Below are 21,490 nucleotides of genomic sequence, written 5' to 3'. Positions count from 1 at the left end.
TGTCATGGCAGGATCTGCACGGGATTTGGGGTCAGTTCATCCAGTCTGAGGAGCCAAGCAGAGCTTGTTCTCCTTCTGCAGCCCAAGTAAAAGAGGCATAACTGGGGTTAAAACCCAGTCCAGAACTAGATCAATAAACCAGTCCTTCATGGAACTGTGCCACATTAAATCCTTTGAATCCCAGGAATCTTCAGTCAGAGCTGAGGCAGGAGGCAGAGGGAGATTCAGCTACAGTTTTGTTCCTCAGTCCCTGGACTTGTTCTGCCCCAAGTAGTTTAGCAGGTATTTTATAAAACAAGTGTTCAAAGCTACCTTGCACCATGCTTCAGGAAATCAAAGGACAGGGGTTAGGGGTTTTAGATGGGAACTGTGTTTTTAATGTGTTCAGAGATTCTTTAATGCCCAGTGCCCTGGCTGAATGATGGTGATTCTTCTTGGAAATGATAATTCATTTCACTACCCAGGAGAACCAGATGGATTTTGGTTTATACCACTCAAACTGGTGCCATGTGAGTTACTGAATGGAAACAGGCTTGTTTTCCTGGCAGGTTACAACAGGAGATGGATACAGTGGCCTGTACCATCCCAAAATTCACACTTGAGAGGAAAACAAACCAAGCTGCTCTTGAGGAAAATGCTGCATTTTTCTTTGTTTGGCCTTTTCAAGTCTCTGTGCTGAGTTTGCACTGAGCTGTCATCCAGAAGGGAGATTTACACAGTAAATTGATGCAAACCCCAAACTTTCTCATTGCAATTGGCCTCGGTGGCTGCTTCTGTGATCACTGCTGACCTGGATTGAATCAATTTGTATGAATAGTTTAAAAAAGTTTACCTGAACATGCCAAAGAGCCACCAGTGTTACAAGTCTTAACAGAAAGCAGGGGATCTGCTCTGAAACTGAGCAGAAAGTGAAGCAGAAATTTTGAGCAATGCTGACTGCAGCACACTGGGGATGAATATGCACATTCTGTGCAATATGTAATTTGTGTGCCATAGATATGTAGATAACAATATTTACTATAAATCCCACTGCACAGCCAATTCTAGCAGTTATTTTGAAAACCTTTTCATGTCAGCAATGATGTTCACAAGTCCCATAATGGTTGTTTTCTGCAGAGACAACCCAAAGCCCCAGGGTGACAGTAAATACCCTGCCTCTCTCAGTGTGTCCCAAGTGCTGTAATTCAAGAGTTAGTACACATTAAATTAAACCAAAATTTTCATTCTGGAGCCTAAAACACTGGAGCCCTGAGCCCTATCTGATATAGAGCAGTTCCCTTGGGGGGGAAGAAAAGATAATTATTAAAAAATTGGGAGTGCAAATCAGATCAGCAGCCTGATTTTGGGAGGGCTGCTTCTCCTTGCTGCACCTGTCACTGGTGCTGCATCCTCCAGGTGATGCTGGGTACAAACTGTGACCAGAGAACCAGGTCCTTGGTGCCTTTAGGAATGGCCTTGAAGTGTCCTGTGAAATAGATGCCATTTGGGAGCCAGGATGGACCATTAATGCCAGTGCTTTTGGATGCACTTCACTGGGAATACCACAATTCATTTGGCTTTTGAGTGCTTGTGAGTTCACTTTAGGGCATTGTGCAAGGAGATGTTCTTGTGCCTTGGTGTAGCTCCTGTGTCTTGGTTCAGAACTGGAGTATTTTCAGTCTGTTTGTGCAATGGGCACTTGCAAGTCCTTGCAGGATTTTCTTCTGAGGACTCCTAATTCCCACCAGTGCAGCAACTTGAGCAAGAACTGGAATAAACCAGCAGAAGTGTTGAAAGACACAAACCAAAGGATTTCTTCTCATCAGTTTTGACAGGGACATGTTGAACCTCTGGGGGAGATTCAATGCAGAAAATACACCCCTCAGTTCTGCCAAAATAACCATTCTTTGCTTAAAATTCAAGGCTTTCCAGCTAAAATGGTTTGGACAGTTTAAAAATTAAATTGCTTTGCTGGAAGTAAAAACTCACAGTGCCTCAAGAGCTTATTTCATTCTAAAAGTTGTAGTTGATTCTTTTTTCTTAAAGTTTCCAAACAGGCAATGCCATGACAGCCTCAGTTTCTTTTGGTGATGTCAAATTATGGAGTGAGATGTAATTATGGGACAATGTTATGTGTAAAGGAGACATCACATTGTTCACCATTAGAACTGATTTGTAGTTATTAGTGAAGTGCCTGCCTTGATCTTTTCAAGCTCCTGCATGTTCTGTGTACCACTAATCCTCTTTCCTCTGCCTCCTGGCCTCTTAGGAAGTGCTGCTCAGGAGTGATTTTGGTTCTTGCCAGAGCCACACTGAGCATTGAGAAAGAAGTTCTGATTTCAACACTGAAATCCTAATTTCAATCACACATTCAAAATGCAGATCCAGCACATGAACCCTCCCACCCCATCTGAGGTGATTTTACACCTGCAAACCTCTGGCTACAATTAGCCAATGATTTGGAGGAAATTATTGTTTATCCTGACTCCAAGGTGATACTCACTGAGGATCCTGAGCCCTGAGAAGCTAAATGTAGTGAGTAGAGCACTTGTTTTCCTGCTCAACTCCAGGCAGAAAAAAGTACCAAAAAAAAAAAAAAAAAAAAAGGCAATGCTCTTTTGACAGAACAGCTTGAGTTATGCCACTGCTCACCGTGAAATTTCAATGTTTCCATCAATTTCCACATGAGCAGCACAGCTTTGATTACAACCCCAAAACATTACAATTGTAATGGGCTTCAGCTGCAGCTGCACAGCCGGCACAAGTGTACCTGAGGTTTTAACGTGGAGTGATTTTAAATGTTAGTTCCATGCTCACGAGCAAGTGGTGTACATTTCTCTCCCTACTTAAAATTTATATTTTTATAGATAGATTGCTTGATTTCTATATATTTGAACTTCTTAAAAATACAAACGAGCCGTGCCGTACCATATGCTCTCCTCTTTCGGTGGTGTTCTGGCCATTCGCCTCAGTGACAGGCGGTGCCAAGGACTCGACCAAACGCCCTCCATGTTCTTACTTAACGTCCCCGCCGGGCTCGTTGGGGCCGTGAGGGGGAACATGGTGACCGGGCCGCCGCCGGTGGCCCGGCCCGCCCGCTTCGTGCTAGGTTCGCCCCAGTAGACACGCCACCCCGTCGGAGAGAGGCTCAGGCTGTTCTCCGGGAGCGACGAGCGGCAGCGTCCCGGGGCCTTTGGCCCCGCCGCCAGCAGGGGAGGAGCCCCCAGCCCCGTGAGGGGAATGGAAGGTGGGGGCGGGTGGGAACGGTCCCTACGCCAACCGATGGCGGGAAGGCGGTGCGCATGCGCGGGCAGCGTGAGGGCCCTGTCAACGTCCCGCGGGCCGGGCCTGCACATGCGCGCCGCGCCGCGCCCGCAGCGAGCCGAGCAACGCTGCTGGAGCCCCGCGCATGCGCTCCGGCCGTGCACCGGGGCTCCCCGCCGTGGCGGCGGGGCGCGGGCAGGGCCGCCGGCCTGGGGCGCGGACAGGTGGGTGGGCGGCCGGGCCGCGGCGGCGGGCCCTGCCCGGGCTGGGGCGGACGGGCGGGAGGGAAGCGCTCCCAACGGCGGCAGGCGGGCGGGCGGAGTGACGTCATGACGCCGGCGCTTTCAGCGCGACGCGGCGCCACCTGGTGGCGGGGAGGGGGTGGCGTTGGACGCGGGGCTGGCCTCACCACAGGCGTTACGTCACCCATATTACGTCATTGGAAGGACGCCACCCATGACGTCATTCCAGGGCGCGCGGGGCGGTCCCTGAGGGGCTGAGGGGAGCCCAGGCCCCGAGCGGGCCCGGCTGGAGCTCAGCTCGGGGCAGCACCCGGGCACAAACGGTGCTGGAGGATGCGGCTCCATCCTCGGTGCTGGCATCAAAGGCAGAAATTCGGGCACAAAGCAGAGGCAGAGCTGCTGAGGGTAAGGAGAGAGGGCGCCAGGGATCCGAGCAGCTCTCCCACTGCCAGCCGGCAGGATTCCCTGGAAACGTTAACGGGCCCAGCTTCAAAGCGAGCTTCTGTCTGGCAGGGTTACCAGGGAAAGCAATTCTCTCTCTGCGTTTGTTGCTGCTTTGTGAAGAAGCGTAGAGTTTTATCTGTTGTTTCCAGGCTCAGGGGCACACGGAGCAGCAAATTCAGGAGAGTGAAGAGGGACTCTGGACAAGAGCCTGGAGCCACAGCACAAGGGGGAATGGCTCACCACAGGGCAGGGTTGGATGGGATTTTGAGGAGAAATCGGTCCCTGTGAGGGTGGGCAGGCCCTGGCACAGGGTGCCCAGAGCAGCTGGGGCTGCCCCTGGATCCCTGGCAGTGCCCAAGGCCAGGCTGGGCAGGGCTTGGAGCAGCCTGGGACAGTGGGAGGTGTCCCTGCCATGGCAGGGGGTGAGGATGGGATGAGCTTTAAGGTGATTTCCATCCCCACCATTCCATCATTCTATGATGTGGGCCTGCCTTGAAGGCAGGCAGTGTCAGCTGCTGTACTGACAACACTTGGTCCCTAAACCTGCAGACACACAGGTGTTTATTTTAACCATGCAGATTTTAGATAAAGCCAAAATTACAGTTGGGCAAAACCAGTTTGACTCCAGTAAAGCCTAAAGGCAGTGCCATTGGCTGTTGCTCAGTCTATTGGCTCTGTAAGAACTCTCAAAAATCACAAACTGGATTTTGTGTACAAAAAAAGACCCTTATATGCTTGGTTTTTGTATCTGTCTAAAATACTGTTCTTCCTGTCTTGGTGCCTTCTTTGCCCTTTGATTTTGGTGCTTGGATGAGAACAGTTACCTGGACAGCAGTAAAGGTGTGTCAGAGGCAAACTGAAAACACAGAATTGTTACCATAAGCTTTACATTTGGAAGAAAATGGACCTGAAGTTCTTTTGACTTTGCTTTTCCCACTGGGTCAATTTCCATTACATGCAGAGTGTTGAGGGGTTCAGTGTAGCTCTTGTGTGTGATTTCAGCTGAGAGCAAGTTATTCATTGCTATGAATTAGTGAAGTGTTAGTGTGAAAGATGCATTATCAGGTCACCTAAAGAAATCCATGATGACTTTGGTCACCTTTTCAAAGAGAGCATCCTCCTGTTTTAGAGAAATCAAGATATCAAGATACTTTGTTAAATTTTCCCCAATATTCGGTTTCAACATAATCACAAATCAGAAGATAAGATTTTTGGGAAAAAAAATCAGTAGAACTGCTCTTGTTTTGAGTGAATGTGCACTTCAGAATAACACTGCCTTCTTGGAGAGGAATAGCTTGAATGTTTAACATGGGAGTGTTCTTACTTGTCTCTGTTTTCACTTTTGCATTAATTATTCAGTTCATCCTCTTGCCACAAATGTCACTGCTCCATTCTTGATCTAGAAAACAGCAGAACAGGTTGACATGGTCACAGTTACCCCTGTTGGAGTGGATCAGGCACCTGGGACAAGGCCACACTGAGGTTTGGCAGAATGATGGCCTGTCCAGGGGTTCCCTTTCTTGGCAGCTTGATCCTGGTGGTTGGGGTCTCTCCCAGCTCAGTTCCTAAGGTAAAGAACAGAAAAACAGGACAGGCAGAGAGTTAATCTCTGTGGGGTGGCACTAGAAACATAAGTGGCAGCTGTTTGCAGCTGCATTTGGAAACTTATCTAGCTGCATTGGAATAATTTTAAAGGCCTTGTATTGATTTTGTTGGATTTTAATTAATCATTTTGTCCCTTGACACTCCTTTAGTGGTTTATAGAAGAATTACCCCTCTGATGACACAGAGAGCTCTTGTTATTAGCTGAATGTAGGTCTGGCTTTTTATAAACTGTGTTGATTTGGTTGAATTTTATTACCCCTCTTTATTCATCAATTCCCATATAAGCCCTTTCTTGATCAGCCTAGTGTTTAGCTCAGTGTGCAGGATGGGTGTTTACTTCCCTAATTGTCCTTTTTGAAAAATCACACTGACTTCTGCTTGCAAATGATCTGATTCTGTTGACAGAAACACCTTCAGCAGCTGCATTTCAGTGTGCTTTGGATTGCTCCTAAAATAGCTGCTTTCAGCACCATCAGGGGGTGGGTATTATGGAAACATTTAGTATTTGCAGGATTAACAGTTCCACAGTTTGATGGAGTGGCCTTGGTAGGTTTTTCTTCTTGGTTTTCATGTACACCAAAAAAGGTCTTTTTTGAAAGTCCTTAACTTTTTCTGACAAGGTGATTTTACCTCCTGGTTTTAATACATTGCATTGTTTATATTCAGAATCCAATTCCATCACCATGATAATATTTTAAATCTTTGTTTTTATTATCACTCTGATTACTTTTCCTTCTCTGAAAACCAAGTGAGTTTTTATCAAGTATTTTTCTCTTTGTTGAGTTGTGGGGCCTCTACCAAAGTGTTTTTATTCAGTCCTTGAAATCAATTGTATTATTCTCTTTAAATTAATAACTTGTTATTTTCAGTCAAACCAATTTGATTTTTGCATCACCAGCTGGTTCTCTCTGTGATTTATGTGCTGCTGTGTTTGCATACAATTGTCTTATTTTCTTTAAATTAATAACTTGTTATTTTCAGTCAAACCAATTTGATTTTTGCATCACCAGCTGCTTCTCTTTGTGATTTATGTGCTGCTGTGTTTGCATACAACCAGGAGCATTTGAGTGACCGTTGGTTTTTATTTTTCTCTTCACTTCCCCTTTATCCTTCCAGAGGAGATATAAAGTGAATTTTCTATTCTGGGGACGTGTTGGTAGAGGGACACTTTGTTGTGTAAGTAATGATTTTAAATTCTGTCTGGAGTGTGATGGATTTTTTTGGTGCCTGTGAAATGCTTTGAAATGCTTTGCCACATGAGCAGGGTGCTGGCAGGGGGAGGTGTAGCCCTCAACAGGAATGTGAGGACTGAAGGATATCAGATATGGAAGTGGGTGGTGCCAGATGGACACTGATGCTGATCCCTGCTAAGATTGCTCCTTGCAATCTCAGGATGATTTTCCTACCTAGCATTCCCTTTCTATAGAAACTTGAATTAATTTCTCATTTCCTATTTTCCACGTCTGGTTTTGTTACCTTTTTCTGGCACAGGGAAGCTGGCAGAGACCAGGACAAGAGAGTTGTACCTCTCTGGATTCATGTTTTGCACTTACATCTGTTCTCTCCTCACAGAACAAGCCCTGTTGTCCTCAGTGTTAAATTTTTGCACTTTTGCAGCCTCAGAGACCCTGCACTGTACAGATACAGTGTCATGTCTTTCTAAAGCAGTGATAAAGGTGTTGCTTAGTGCAGAAAACAGGCTCTAGTGAAGAATCCATAAAAGGTTGGAGGATAATGTGCTTTTTCAGAAGTCACACCATTGACATGTAGGTTCTTCTCCATCAGGAACCAGCAGGAAGATTTTTTTGTTACAAGATTTGGTCTGGAGGAATCCCTAGACACCTTCTGGTGTGGCTGCCAGAAAAAAACACTGCAGAAATTCTTCCCTCTTGCAGTGTTTGGTCTGACTTGACTGGAAGTTTTATCACTAACCCTCAGATCTTTGGCTGCAGCTTCCACAAAAGGAGAAGAAGGTGATGAAAGCTCCAGTGCCAGCCCAAGTGGTGCCTCCCATCATCCTGCTGCTGCTGCTGCCAGCCCTCTGTAATTAGTGTGGGTCATCCAGGCCCTGGCAATCAGCTGATTTCTGAAGACAGGTGAAGCTGGAGGGAGGGCTGGGGTAGAAAGGTGCCTTCCTTTGGACTCACTCCAGCAGGTCCACATCCTTTCTGTGCTGAGGACCTCAGACAATAATTCAGGTTTTGGTTTTGCCTCACTTTCTAATGTTAATTAATCCCATTTCCCTTAGCATTTCTGGTGAAATACAGGAGATTGTTTGCAAGGTGCTTTCCTGGTTTTGGAAGAATAAAGTGAATTTTTCTTTGAAGATGAGAGGAATTGAGGAGCAGATGTGCTGTGGTGCTCAGGAGGGGAGAAGGTTTCTGCTGTGTGCAAGCTGTGGAGGCCTGCCCAGCACTGATGGGCTGTTGTAGCCACGGTGGTGACATGTTCTTGGAGGCTGAAATGGCAGGAGAATGGTTCCTGGAACAGACAGAGAGTGTAAAGCAGCAAGGGAGCAGGCCCAAATGTTGTGTGTTTGAGAGCATGTCAAGTTGGGCTGCTGGTGGAAAAATGTTTGCAGGGGTTAAAAGAGAGGCTGCTCTGAAATGTGGGAGGGTAGCAGATGTTTTAGCTGTTTGGGGTTTTTTAAGGGTTTTATGATTTACCTAAGTAATTGCAAGGCAGTAAGTTGAAGGTATGTAGTAGGTGCCTACTTTTAAATCATAGAATTACAGAATAATTTGAGTTGGAAGGGACTTTAAGATCATCCAGTTCCACCCCCCTGCTCTGGACTGGGACACCTTCCACTATTCCAGATTGCTCCAAGCCCTGTCCAGCCTGGCCTGGAACACTTCCAGGGATGGGGCAGCCTGTGCCAGGCCCTCACCACCCTCCCAGGGAAGATTTCCTTCCCCATATCCCATCTACTCCTACTCCCTACAGTGGGGAGCCATTGCCCCTTGTCCTGTCACTTCAGGCCCTTGTCCAAAGTCCCTCTCCATCTTTTTTGTAGGCTCCCATCAGGTGCCTATTGAAATGGAGCAAAGGATCATCAAGAGCAGTCATTTCAAAATACACTAAATCCACCCTTTTCCCTTGATTTACCAGGTTCTATCTTTGATCCTTGCTGGTCCTGCTTTGTACCATTTTGCTGATCCATGTTTGCTTAAAGGGCACAGCTGGGCTATAGATTTGGCATCTCAGTGAACAGGTAAGTGCTGCTGATTATTTTATTTATGATTTGTTGAGTCTTAAAAACATCCAAAATGAATTGAATATTACACTGAAAGAAATGACTTTCAAAACCATTGCTTTTTGAGCTCAATAAACTGGTGCCAAAGCTGGTTATTAGGGGCAGCAATAGCAGCAACTTCAGAAATACTGAGTTGTTGAAGAGAGTAGGAACCTGGGGGTCTGGAAAGGGAGGAGTAATACAGATAAATTCTTAGTTTTGCATCAGAGGTTTGATCAGATCTGCCTGGGACACTGAACGTTGATAGCAAATGCCAAAGTGCTGCTCTGTTTCAAAGTTTAATATCAGGAACTCACCATAAATAATCCAGCAGTACAGATGTACTGAGGTATTTAAAGCCATGTAGGATGTGAGATTTGGGACTTCTCCACATGCTGTCTCCTCCTTACAAGAAAATGGTCAATTTACAGTTATAACTACCCCAGTGTTCTGTCCAGGAAAAGGAAATTTATGAACTGGCTACATAAAGCCTTTGTTTCTAACAGAAAATCACTCCAAGATTCACAGCAAAATCCTCTGCAGGTCTGGGAGCCTGAGTTTAAAATAAATAAATCCATTAACATCTGTAATTGCTTATAGGAAAGGCTGACCCATGGAAGTGTGTAACCAGCATTCCTCAGCCTCTCATGTCTGCAGCCAAGCCATTTGAGAAAACAATCCCCCCATGTGTTTTTCCTGCTTTTTGAGTCCTTCTGTGCCCAGAGCTTTACTGGAGTAACTGGACCACAGCTGCTGCCATTCCAAGTGAAACACTCTGCTTTAGGTCTGAAAGAAGGAGGTTTTGGGAGCAATAAAAACCCCTGGTAAAATAGCCAGAACCATCATGAACTCAGGACTAGGAAGAAGGGGACAAAGAAAACATGTAAGAATAGAGCTCTAGTTTTAATGTTGATGGCATTTCCATCTGGACACTGTACCCAATGCTGTTCCAGGTAATCCCTGCCTAGTACTGCTGTTCTTGCTGTAGCTGAAAAGATTAGGAAATTCATTTAAAAATACCATTTATGTAGTCTGTTTACCTCATATATGTGACAGCAGTTTGGGAAACATGATCAGTGCTGTGGTTTATTGAGTACTCAGGGGAAGAATTCAGCAGGAACAGGAGAGCTAATCCCAAGTGAGCAACAGTGGAAGTAAGAGGAGAGAAAAGGTGAATGTGTTTAGTGGAATTGTTCTCTGACTTGTCTTAAAACCCATTCTGAAGTGCCAGAAACTCCATTTATTTACATTTCCAAATGAGGTTGGGCTCTCTTCTCTGAAACTGTAGTGTCTCAAAGTGTTCGACACTCCAGAATCACTGCATGAGCTGAAGGAGGGAGTTTTTCCCTGCTGCATTTGCTGGTCTTGTGCTATATAAGTATATATAAGTATATATATATAAGTATATGTTATAATATATATAAGTAGGAATGTTGTATAACAGAAGGACTGTCTGAATGCAGAGCTCCAAGACAAAACCCTACCCCATATCAGATAGCTGTTTTAAAGTCTCTCCTCTCCTTTGCTGATATGGCTTGGCATGTCTGTAGTACAGTTATAGGGACACTCTTTGGGGTCAATATGTGCTGTTTCTAATCTCAGTATTTCATGCAAATTCTCTTCTCCTTCAGCAATTTACACCTTGTCCCACAGTGCATCTGCCTGTACCATCATGCATGACAACCTGCTTTTGTTTCTTTGTTTAAGGGCTTTCTTAAGTGTCTCTCTGAAGCTCTGTACCTTGCCATGATGATCCTACACGTGCTCTGCACAAACTGAGGTGCCTAACTTATAATCCAGAGTCTTCTGAAGAGCCAGCTTGTGAAAGCAGGTGAGGTCCTTGGAGAGAAAACGTGCTCTGCTGAATGTGAATTAAGTGTGGAAGAATGAACTGTTGGAAGTGCCCACTCTGTCTGGTGACCTCATTGGAATCTGGAGAATGGACATCTCTGAGGTGCTGGAAGGGCTGATGCAAATCTGAACTGATTCTGGTGCTTCCCCCCTGCCCTCCAGTCCTCACAGTGTTCCTGGAAAGCCAATGGATGAACAGGACAATGATTTTAAAGAGTTGTGGGCAAATATTTTGAGTGGGGCAAAGAAAAAGGCTGGGGATGCTGAGGCAACAAAGAGGGGTCAGAACAGGCCAAAGAGCACCACAACACGAAGCAAATTGAGAAGAGGCAAAGCTGCTGCTAAGAGCAAAACCCAACATCACTCACCAGCAGTGAAGGAGAAAAACATCCTTCAAAATCTGGGTCCAAAGGAGCAAACATTGGTGCATGAAGAAGATGGTGATGCTGCAGCCTGTAGTGGTGAGACTGCACAGGGGGATGGAGCAAGGAGCCCTCTCCCTGCCAGCCAGCTGAGCACAGGGACCTCTGAGGGTAGCCAGAGGTCTCTGGCAGGTAAGTGACCCTGAACAGTTCAAACAGAAGATAGGCAAGGACTGGGAGGACTCTGTAGCTCAGGGAAGGTTCTGAGAAATCCATCCAGAGGGGATGCAGCAGCACTGTTGGATGGTTTGCACCTTACACAGGTTTAACCTAGCAGTGTGTCCCTCAGCAGGGTGAAGCCTTGGTACAAAGTGATTCGTTGGCCAGTGGTTATTTACTGTTTTTTGCAGTATCAGAGCTGAGAAAAGTACTCTCAGATCATCCAGAAGCAAGCTCAGAGTATATTGTGGTGCTTTTTTGCTTTTTCACTCAGTGCTTCATTGTGTGGTGACATCCCTCACTGGATGTTTTCAAGGGCAAAAATATGAATGAGTTAAAAAAGGTGTTGGATTAATTCATAAAGGATTAGTCCTTCAGTAGCTGTTACACATGATGGCCACAATGCAGTCACCAGTGGGGAAGTCCTTAAACTGATAGATTGGGTCAGTCAGGAATGGGACATTGTGTGGTGGGAATGCTGGGAGAGCAGAGCTGTGGGACAGCCTTCCATGTCCCTGCTGGAGACCATGCAAGGCTTCCTTAATATTCCTGCCTATAAAAGGATTACAAAAGTCTCTAAATGCCCCTGTAGCACAGAACCCCAGTGTTGTTACTGTGGCTACACAAATTGTTCACTTCTCCAAGAGTGGCTGTTGCAGAACTGAGCCTGGGCCAGGCTGCTGGCAGGGAGGGGCCTCCCAGCAGCTCAGTGTCTTTAAAACTGCCTGCTAAAAGTGGTGTTTTCTCCCCCTCTAGTAAATCCTCCAAGTGGCTGTTCCCAGACTACCTTCCCCTTCCTTCCTGCTACTCCTCCAGGATCCTGCTCCTCGCCCACCCCCAAGGTGAGGGTGGCAGAGCTGGTGGTGGAGAGAATGCAGCAGTTCAAGAGGGTGGCACCCGAGCAGCTGAAGCACAGCTCGGATGGGGGCGTGCCAAAGGCTGCAGCCAGCTGGGATTTCCCTGCCAGGAGCCAGGAGCAGGAGCCTCCTGAGGATGGTACGTGTCTCCTCTTGGCTCTGGTGTGTGCAGAATGAGTGCCTGGTGAGAATGGTTGCCTCAGGAGCAGTCCTGGATCCCAGGGCTTTGTTCCTTGCTGGCCTAGTGGCTTGCTGTGCAAATCACTCCAGATCCCTGAGAGGACTTTGTTTATCCTTTTTTCCCAGCTCTTCTCTAAGGCTGAATTAACCTCATGTAAGTTCTAAAGAAATAATTGTCTTTTTGGAAACAGGTTGAAATTCCAACAGGATCGGTGAACTTGGTCATCCTTCCCTTGGGACAGTGTCAGGCAGCTCTTAGGTAGCCCCATCCAAGCACTCTCTAAGGTGATATGTTCTGTGTTGATAAATGGAATTCACAGCAAATTTACTCTGCTTGGTTCTTTATAGATCAAGTCCCTGTTGGTTCTGTATGGACATGAAAATCTGCTGTGTTATTTGATGTACAAAATTCCCTATTTTCCACAGAAACTTCAGCCAAAACTGTCCCTTCATTGTCCCTGACATGTGATGCACTGTGAGCAAATTGTCACCTCCTGCTCCTGGGCTGGTCCAGTCTGGGAGTGTTTGAAGGGAGCAGGTTGTACCTTTCCTGGTGGAGATCAGGTGTGAAGATGCAAGGGAAAGATTGCAATGAATTTTTGTGTGTCTGGTTTAATAATGACAAGTGTACCAGTTTCTCACCTTCCATACAGGATTTAGTTTTCCATCTCACATCATCTCTGCCTTCTTTGCCAGATACCCAGCATCTCCCATCCGTGGAACACGACAGTGCTCTGGCTTTGGCTCTCCAGCAGGAATCCAAGCAGGAAGGCCTGGCAAGCCTGGAGGATGCAGGTTTGTTCTTCTGTCAGATCTGCCAGAAGGATCTCACAGCCATGAACAGCCTGCGGCGAGAGCAGCACGTCAACAGGTCAGACACCAGCAGGACCTGTCTGTCCTTCCATCCAGCCCCCAGAGACTGCTCACTCAGCCCAGCCAGGGGAGAAAGTGGGAGCAGGGATTCTGCATAAGGGTCTTTACCTTTAAGGCTTGAATTAAGGAGTCATTTTGGTGTGAAAGCAGAGGCTGATTGCCTTGCCCTGCAGGGCTTCTGTGTGTGTGTGGCCAGGCCAAATCTGCTTTCAGTAGCAGTGGAGCTGCCATTGTAAAGGAACTTGGTGATCTTAAAGGTCTTTTCCAACCATAGTAATTCCATTAGTGATGACTCCCTAATGCAAACGTTGAGATCTACTGATTTCAGCCAACAAAGTTGTGTTTGCTCTGTTTTGATAAAATTCATCTAAGGACAAATGTGAAAGCAGTGGCTGCTTTCCCAATCAAATGGAAGCCAGGATCAGGTATGTCACTGTATCTGAGCTGTTTGCTGAGGGAAATATGATGCTACTCAGAGAGATGACTCAGTTGAAATTACTGCCCTTCATTTAACAATTTCCTTAGTAATAAAAATCAAACACAATATATTATGTACAGGCAACTCTCTGGAAATTGAAACTGTGCTTTTCTGTTGACAAAGTATCAGAAACAACACATTTGAATGACTGTAAATTCTTAATTCAAGCACTTCCAGATAGCAGGAGTGATGTAAATTGTCCAGTCCTACATCATGTTACTGACTGGCTCCCATTGATCAGGAGTTTGCACCTGCAGCTTTCTAGGTGTTATTGTTGTTTCTGTTTTCAGACAACTTGTGCTGCTTGAGAGACAAAAACTAGAAAACAGTGAGAGTGCTAGATATGTTTTTTGGAAAGTCAGGCTTTCTGAACTATTCACATGTAATCATGTGTTGAGATTACAAGGTTATATTAGCCAGGGATTTTTGATAGCAGCCTTCATCCCAAGAGTGGAGCTGTAGATGGACAGATGCACTGACACACCAGTAATCACCAGTGCTGAATGGTCTCTTAGCACAGCCCTGTGTGTGTGATAACCTAATCAGGGAGTGACTTTTGTAATAGGTCCTGCAGATCCAGGATTTCATACCCTGAATCTCTTTGGAAAGAACAGAAAAAGAACAAGTACAAATTTTTACCTTGTTGTGGCCTGCCAGAAGTGATTTGAAGTTCATTGTACTGCATTCTGGAGCATGGTGTCAATTCAGCTGCTCCCTTTTCTGTTAACAGGGGTTTATAAATGAGCTGGAATGTTAAAATGAATGCAGGAAGAGGGACTGGGTGATGGAATGAATGAAGTGTGTTGTTCAGAGAGGCTGTGGACTCCTTATCCAAGAGATGTTCAAGGCAGGGTGGAGTAACCTGTTCTAGTGAAGGTGTCCCTGTCTATGGCAGGGACATGGATCAAGATGTCCTTTAAGGTCCCTTCCACCCCAAACTATGTGGGATTTTATTATTCTAAAGTTATTCACTGCACTTGCCTTTGAGCAATATGTTTTTAATGTGCCTCTGAGACCATTATGTCCATGTAACTGTTCCATATTGTGTTCATCACAGCAGTGGGCACATATTTCTTGTTTCTTTAGTTCATGGTTGTTACTGATATTAGAAGTGATTGTGCTTTCTATTAATAATACCAGTGTAATATTAATATTAATATTAATGGCTTCAGTCTTAGCATGGACCCTTGCAAGTCTCCATAGGTAAGCTTTGCCACTGTCTCCCAGGTGTCTGGATGAGATGGAAGAAGCACAGGTGTCATCCTGCAGCAAACCAGTGGTCCCTGAGTGTCCCATCTGTGGGAAGCAGTTCCAAACCCCCCAGAGCAGAGTCAGCCACCTGAAACGCTGTGCTGTGGAGATGGAAGTGCCTCCTAACCTGCTGCTGCAGGCAGTGCAGCTGCAGGTGGCCACACTTGGTGATGCAGCTCTTCAGTGTCCCAGGTAAGCGGTAAAGAAAAAAAAAAAAGATGCTGATTGCTTCCTTTGGCCTGAGAGGTGTTGGAGGTTGGGAAGAGCAGTAAATGCAAGGCTGACTTCCACACTGGGTGAGCCCTGAGCCATGACTCAGTGAGGAGGATGTGGCAGTCAGTTAGAGAAATCATCTGAATTTCCCTCAGAAGAGGTCAGGTGGTGGATGACTTTAAAAGGCAGCAGGCAGGAGCAAAATGGGGTGTAAATAACCTTGCAGTGGTTTGTCAGAATGATTTGTGCTGTGTGAGGCAGTTGCTCAGTAAAGCTGAATGGGTGTGTTTGAGCTTATTGAGTGAGCCACAGAGTATGAGTGTGGAGCCCTTCCTGAGATCTGTGGTGCCAGTGCCTCAGCTCCTCAGTTCATGGCTGTCCTGGGAACATCCTTTCATCCTGAGCCAAAGAGGAAGCAGACGTGATGGTTTGGAATGTGCTTGGTACAGAGCTGCTCGCTTGAATTTGAGCAGAATCTTCAGAGTGCTCCAAGTGGTGCCTGAGTGAGTTTGTGGAGGGGCTCATAAGTCCTGTTGTGCCTAGGAGGGACCATTGCCTGTTCCCTGTGCAAGCAGAGGGGTGGGAAAACATTTTCTGGTGATCTGGTTTGCTCCCTGCTTCAACTTGTTTGTTCCCCTTTGATAGAAAAAGTCATTCAAGGTAGAGATAACAGATGCTTACATCCCAAAATAAGACTTCTCTAAATTGCTCTAAATTCCATGAATGATAAATCCTTTGCTCTCTGCTAGGAAAGAAAGTACTGAATGGTTTTTATTATGCTTGACATGGGAATCTCTGTGAGCAAATGGAACAGCTGCTGTGGAGTACTCAGTGGTTGTTGTCTCTGATCCAGCCACATTAACTGGGGCTTCCTACTGCATTCTTGGATTTCAGCAATCAGCCCAGCAGGGCAAAGAGGAAAGGCCCCTCCAACGAGGACTTGAGGAGAACACAGAAGAAGGCCAAAATGGAGCCCAAGGATGAAGATTTGCAGGTTGCCATGGCAATGTCACGCTCTCTCTTGGAGCAAGAAAAGCAGGAACAAGCAAAATCAGTCACAAATGTGAAAGCAGTGGCTGCTTTCCCAATCAAATGGAAACCAGGGTCAGGTATGTGTTACAGCAAGTTGGTGTCAGGCTGTGGTATTGCAGGAGTAACAGGGCTGCTCTCCACCTAAGCTTCCCTGTTGGATACAGGAGGGATGAGAGCCCTGTTCTGCTTTGTTTAAGCTGTCAGAGCTTCCACAATATGCAGAATCCAGATGCAGTCTAGAATGACAGCAGGATGTCCATGGGTTTCAGAAATCTTGTGGTTTTTTTCACTGATATCTTCTTTTGAATCTGTAAAATAGTCTTAAGCTGTTGTTTCTTGTAAACTGTGGAAGTGAGGAGAAACAATATGAAAATATGATTGCTATTTCTCCTGTAGTAGATTCTTTTCCTGTTCCTCCTGCTGCAGCCTGGATTAATGCAGCTTTTTCAGCATTATCTGATATCATTTTGTCCTTTCTGCAGTGCCATGTGTGTCCAGTACATGCTGCTGAGCAGGGCCTCACCATTCCAGAGTGCAGAAGGATTTAGAAAGGCAGACAGCTGCCTCTGGGGAGAGAGGGGAGAGAGCTGAGAGCTGTCCAGAGGGGAGACTTCACTCTTCACAGCCCTGCTCCTGCCCATAGGTGCTCCCAGCTGATTTGGGGCTGGGCATTAGTAAGGCAAAGGTAGTAAGACACAGCATTTCCAAATGGAGCCTGCCCAGTGTTTGTGTGAGCTGGGGTTTGATCTCACCCATGACCAGAACACAAGGAAAGGACCCTTCATGGGGGTGTTGTGGAGTTCCTTTCTCCTGTAAGGGCCATGTGAGGTTTTGCACTACCTGCACACTCTTGAGTTGTGTTCCCATGCCTTTTGGTTGTCACTGGTTACAGCACTGAAGAAGCTGCTGTGCTGATCTCCTCTGCCCTGTGTGTTCAGCTGTTCACTTACTTGGGTTCCTTTTCTTTTTAAAGAGAAAAAAAGGCGTAGGAAAGGCACCAGTGCCCCTCCACCTCTGCTGCTCCAGGATCCAGAGAAGGTCCACAAGAGGATCCAGGAGAGAGTAGCCATGATGCTGACAGAAGAGGTGGAATTCCCTCCCACCCCTCAGCTGCCCATCAGTAGGATTCTGGAGGATGAATCTGGAGAAGCAGCCTGGCTCATGCCATTGTGCAAAGCCCAGAAATGCTTTTTATGGAACATCAGTGCTCTGACAGGACCCTGTGACCCTGAATCATTCTACACTGCAGCCTTAACCCCTCCAATTGAACCCTGGAAGCCTGTGCAGGTGGGGCTCTGTTGTCCTTGCTCTGATATGTGTTTGCCCTAGTTCTTGATACTTGCCCTGTATCCCTTCTGTTTCCTGATTTGGAATGTAAACCAGTGATCCCCTCTCTCTGCACACTCACTGCCTGTGACCTGTTCTCCCCTGCTCATACCCAGTCAGGTTTGAGGATCCTGAACTTTCATTTCTGCCTTTTGGAGAGGAGAACAAGGTTCATGTTACCGGGGTTTTTGGGCTTTCAGAAAGTGAAAGGGATGGGAACAGAGAGTACTGAGGAAAGGGATCCCATCCTGCTCATTGTGCCGTTAGTTTGTCCATATTTACAGCAGCTTGGCTCTTGTTTTTGTACTTGGTCATTTCAAGTGTGAACTTTGCTCATGTTGCACTCAAAAATGGCTGGGGTGAAAAATCTAAACTGAAACCTGGTATTTGCTAGCTCAGAGAAGGTGGGAATGAATGCCTGGAGTTGTACAGCAAAGCATTTGCACTCAGGCTCCCCTGTGCATCCCTCCTGCTGCATGTGAGCTTTGGTCCAGGTCTCAGTTCCACTCTTTCCTTTTGGTTCCACCCAGATCTGCCTCTTCCAGTGCTCTGTATTTTTATAAAAAGTGCCCACAGAAACAGACAAAGCTCTTTCAGTCTATTTTTTCCAAGAAGGATAACACTTCTCTTTCTTCCCTTTTTCTTCTCTTGAAGAAGTGTTTGGTGCTCTTGTTCAAAATCTACTGTGCATATTTAGGTGCTTTATTTAATATTTCTTCCCTAGTCAAAGCCCAATGTTTCTCTGGCTTGTTGCAGGTTGAGGCTGGAGAGGAGGGACTCCACTCTAGGAAGTTTTGACCTTTCATTCAAGCCAGAAACTGCCAGAGAAGTTTAAAAATAAAAAGCAGGAATATGTTAAAAATCATGGCAAGAGTGTGTTTTTCCTCTGATTCTTTCCATTCACAGAAATGGCTGAACTATTTTTACTTAGAAATAAATGAGCAAAATTATTTTTTGGGAAACAAAGACCAAATCTGGAAAATACCCACTCCAAGGTGAAAGTTTGATTTAGTTCCATTAAAATGTAAAAATGCAAAAGCATTTCAGAACTCAGAACAGAAGAGAGAGAGAGCACAGCTGGAGAGCTTCAGCTGTGACTTTTGCCAGGAACTCCAGCTATAATTAAATATTTAGATGTTGAATTGGGAGCATTTCCCCCATCCTTTCTGTCTGCTTGGCAGTTGCCTGCACAGACATGCTCCTGGACAAACCAACTTTTCTGCATTTTCCATGGTAGTTTTCTTTCCTCTGTTCAGAGCTGTCTCATCTCTGGAGAGTCCTTCACAGAACTGCAGAGATGTTCCTCAGGATCCCCTGTACCTGGGCAATGCTCTGTGATCCTTCAGAGATCTTTCAGGAGTATGAAACTGTACTCTGAGCTTTGCAAATACATGAAACAAGATCTAATTTCTTGGTGTCTTTTTTCCCTCCTCACTTGATCAGAATAATTCAGAGAACCTTCAGCCATCAGTGGGATCTCATCAGCCAAAAGTATCCCAGCAACCTCAGCCTGACCTCAGTTCTCAGGAACCCACTTGCACAAAGGTTGGAGGCCAAACTTGTGATGGATCCAAGCCAGGCCCTGAAGGTGATGGGCAGCTTTTATCCCCAAGCCAGGACATTCAGACCCTGCAGGACCTGGTGGACCTGGCCAGGGAAGGACTCACCCTTACCCAGTGGAACCTTGACACTGGCCATGTTCAGGCAGCAGAGCAGCCAGGTGAGTTCTGGCAGCTTGTGAGCCCTGCCTCTGGTTCCTTCAGCTACACAGAGCCAGGCTGGGGCTGGGCTGACTCAGAGAGAGACAGCAGCACCCACAGGTTGTTGGTGTTGATCCAAGAGGTGATGTTGTGGGGGCACATTTTCCTGCAGTGAGATGTAGATACAATCAACCTGATCTTTCTGAAATGATTCATAAATCCCAGCTTTTAAGAGAATTCCTGGACAGCAGATATTAAATTTTATTTTAAAATTAAAGGAATCAAAGTATTTTCTGCCAGGAGGGAGCCTGGATGTGTTCAACAGCTGGAACAGAATCTTCATTCCTGCTTATCTTGGGCATACAAGAGAGCTGGAGAGGGACTTTTCACAAGGACATGGGGGATTGGCTTCAAACTGAAGTAGGTTATATTTAGATTAGATACTGGGAAGAAATTTTTCCCTATGAGGAAATTTTTCCCTATGCTGAGGAAGCTGTGGCTGCCCCTGGATCCCTGGCAGTGCCCAAGGCCAGGCTGGGCAGGGCTTGGAGCAGCCTGGGACAGTGGGAGGTGTCCCTGCCATGGCAGGGGTGGCACTGGATGGGCTTTAAAGTCCCTTCCAACCCAAACCAGTCTGAGATTCCATGATTCTGCCTGGACAGCCTTTCTGTTCTGTGCACTGTCTTTTCAGGTCTTGAGACAGTTGGATGAGAGATGCACAAGAGGGATGATTTTGTGTTGGACATCGATTACACAAACCTGGAGTTTATCTGTGCCTACTCAGGGTTGAAAAAATACAACACCTGGAATTCCTCTGTGGGCAGCTCTCTAAGGTCCCCAGTCACAGTTGCATGTGGTGCACAACTGCACATTTTGAGGGCACTGGTACCCCTTAAAGGGCTCTGGCTCTTCAGCAGAATCTGTTGTGTCTCCTGTTCATCTGTGAAAGAGAGCACAGTTTCTGAGCTCACCTGTCTGCATTTGCACTTGGATATAATACTCCTCATTTCCCTGCTAAACTGCAGCAAATGGTGCCTGGCCCTTTAATGTATATAAATAACAGTGAAATGGTGCTTAGGTACCTCAGCCTGTCACAACCCAGAGCCAAACCCTGCAGAAAGCCATGAGGGAGAGGCTGAGCCTCACACCCAGCCAGCCTGGTCACAGCAGCTGTCACAGCAAGGATCCTCTTAGGAGTTCTTAGGTCATTCTGTCTCACAAGGAGGTTGTGTGTGATTTGTGATGTGCATTTTCTTCCCTGAGGAGAAGAACTGACTTCCAGTGATCCTCCACTTAGTGGCTTTGTGCCCCCATCCAAGAAGAAGAGCCTCCTCAGGAGCAGCACTAAAAGAGTAAGGATAACCTTTTTTTTCCACTCTTTATATATTCATCTATAACAATTAAAAACTGTTCCCTTTGTACAATTCAAAGAAGTGTGGAATATTTCCCATTCCTGTCTGTGGAAACAAAGTGGTGCTTAAGGTTCACAGTGACTTGAGGATTCCTCATGGGCACAGGTGAGATCAGCACACCTGGGGTGTTCCATCCATGCCCACGAGAGCCTGGGGATTTTTCAGTACTTGTCCTACCTGATGAGAGATGATTTAAATGCCAGGGAGCAGAAGGCCAGGCTGTGCAGGTCAGGGAGCTGTAGCACTGAGAGTGTTTGGGGGTAGGAAGCAGGGATGCAGCTGCAGAATGTTATGCAGTACTCTGCTTTAATGCCCAGGTTATCCAGGAGAAAACTGGCAGCAGCCCAGGAGAGACAGAGCTGCTGCTGCTCCCTCTGGGCTCACACACCCAGCCCTGGCTGGTTCTGAATGGAGCTCCTTCCTCCCCACACTGTGTCCTGCACTGCAAGGACTGCTTGACTTGTACTAAATCCTGGCATAAAGGCCTGGTAGGTGATGGAATGTTGTGAGGGCCATGGAAGATGAGCAGATTTTGCTGCTAATTGAGCTTTTAAAGCATTTGGTGTAGAAAACCCTCAGCTGTGGGAGCACAGAGGATCTAGTTTGAAAATCTGTGCGTGCTCTGTGGTGACTGAGTGAGAAACATAGCCTAGTAAGTCACAGATGATTTTTTTATGTGGTATTCTGTAGATGTCATCTTGTCCCACATGCACCAGGGGATGTGTAATTTTCCATGAATGTATAATCAGTTTTATTCAATTGAAGTTTATACAAAGTAAAACTAATTCATTTTCTTACCAAGGTCATCCACTTTATCTGATGAAACTTACTATCTTTTGTTTGATAATAAATAATCATGCCCTGAAAGGAAGTACATTTTGGTGCTCTGACAACATACTTTCATATTGTGCTTAAAGGATTAAGATACTTCTAAAAGGAGACAATTCCTTGAGGTGAGAATTGGTATTAA

General features: G+C 46.1%; 1 protein-coding gene and 1 long non-coding RNA gene across 5 annotated transcripts in view; one reads left to right on the top strand and one right to left on the bottom strand.

The window, feature by feature from the left end:
- Window positions 1–1,278: 1,278 nt before the first annotated feature.
- LOC118692580 (uncharacterized) lies at window positions 1,279–3,175 on the bottom strand. Its single transcript, XR_004981171.1, has 2 exons — window positions 2,908–3,175; window positions 1,279–1,747 (listed from the first exon to the last, which is right to left on the bottom strand). It is a non-coding gene; the product is annotated as an uncharacterized LOC118692580 (long non-coding RNA).
- A 210-nt stretch (window positions 3,176–3,385) lies between these two features.
- Window positions 3,386–21,490, top strand: part of SLX4 (SLX4 structure-specific endonuclease subunit) — a 29,072-nt gene continuing 10,967 nt past the window's right edge. Inside the window, exons 1-10 of one of the 4 annotated variants that reach the window (XM_036392591.2) lie at window positions 3,386–3,467; window positions 8,643–8,745; window positions 10,474–11,171; window positions 11,955–12,194; window positions 12,932–13,106; window positions 14,814–15,029; window positions 15,945–16,159; window positions 17,056–17,369; window positions 18,852–19,128; window positions 20,372–20,460. In XM_036392591.2, the coding sequence (XP_036248484.1) occupies window positions 10,805–11,171; window positions 11,955–12,194; window positions 12,932–13,106; window positions 14,814–15,029; window positions 15,945–16,159; window positions 17,056–17,369; window positions 18,852–19,128; window positions 20,372–20,460 (1,893 nt within the window). In that variant the 5' untranslated portion in view covers window positions 3,386–3,467; window positions 8,643–8,745; window positions 10,474–10,804. Of the gene's footprint in view, window positions 3,468–3,758; window positions 3,891–6,647; window positions 6,711–8,642; window positions 8,746–10,473; window positions 11,172–11,954; window positions 12,195–12,931; window positions 13,107–14,813; window positions 15,030–15,944; window positions 16,160–17,055; window positions 17,370–18,851; window positions 19,129–20,371; window positions 20,461–21,490 lie in introns of those variants that run through there. The other 3 variants (XM_036392593.2, XM_036392592.2, XM_054516595.1) reach the window with 3 other exon arrangements.

The sequence above is a fragment of the Molothrus ater genome, chromosome 16 (genome assembly GCF_012460135.2).
Source record: "Molothrus ater isolate BHLD 08-10-18 breed brown headed cowbird chromosome 16, BPBGC_Mater_1.1, whole genome shotgun sequence".
Taxonomy (NCBI): Eukaryota; Metazoa; Chordata; class Aves; order Passeriformes; family Icteridae; genus Molothrus; species Molothrus ater.
The sequence above is the reverse complement of the archived record's forward strand: the minus strand, read 5'-3'. Positions and strand labels throughout refer to the sequence as shown.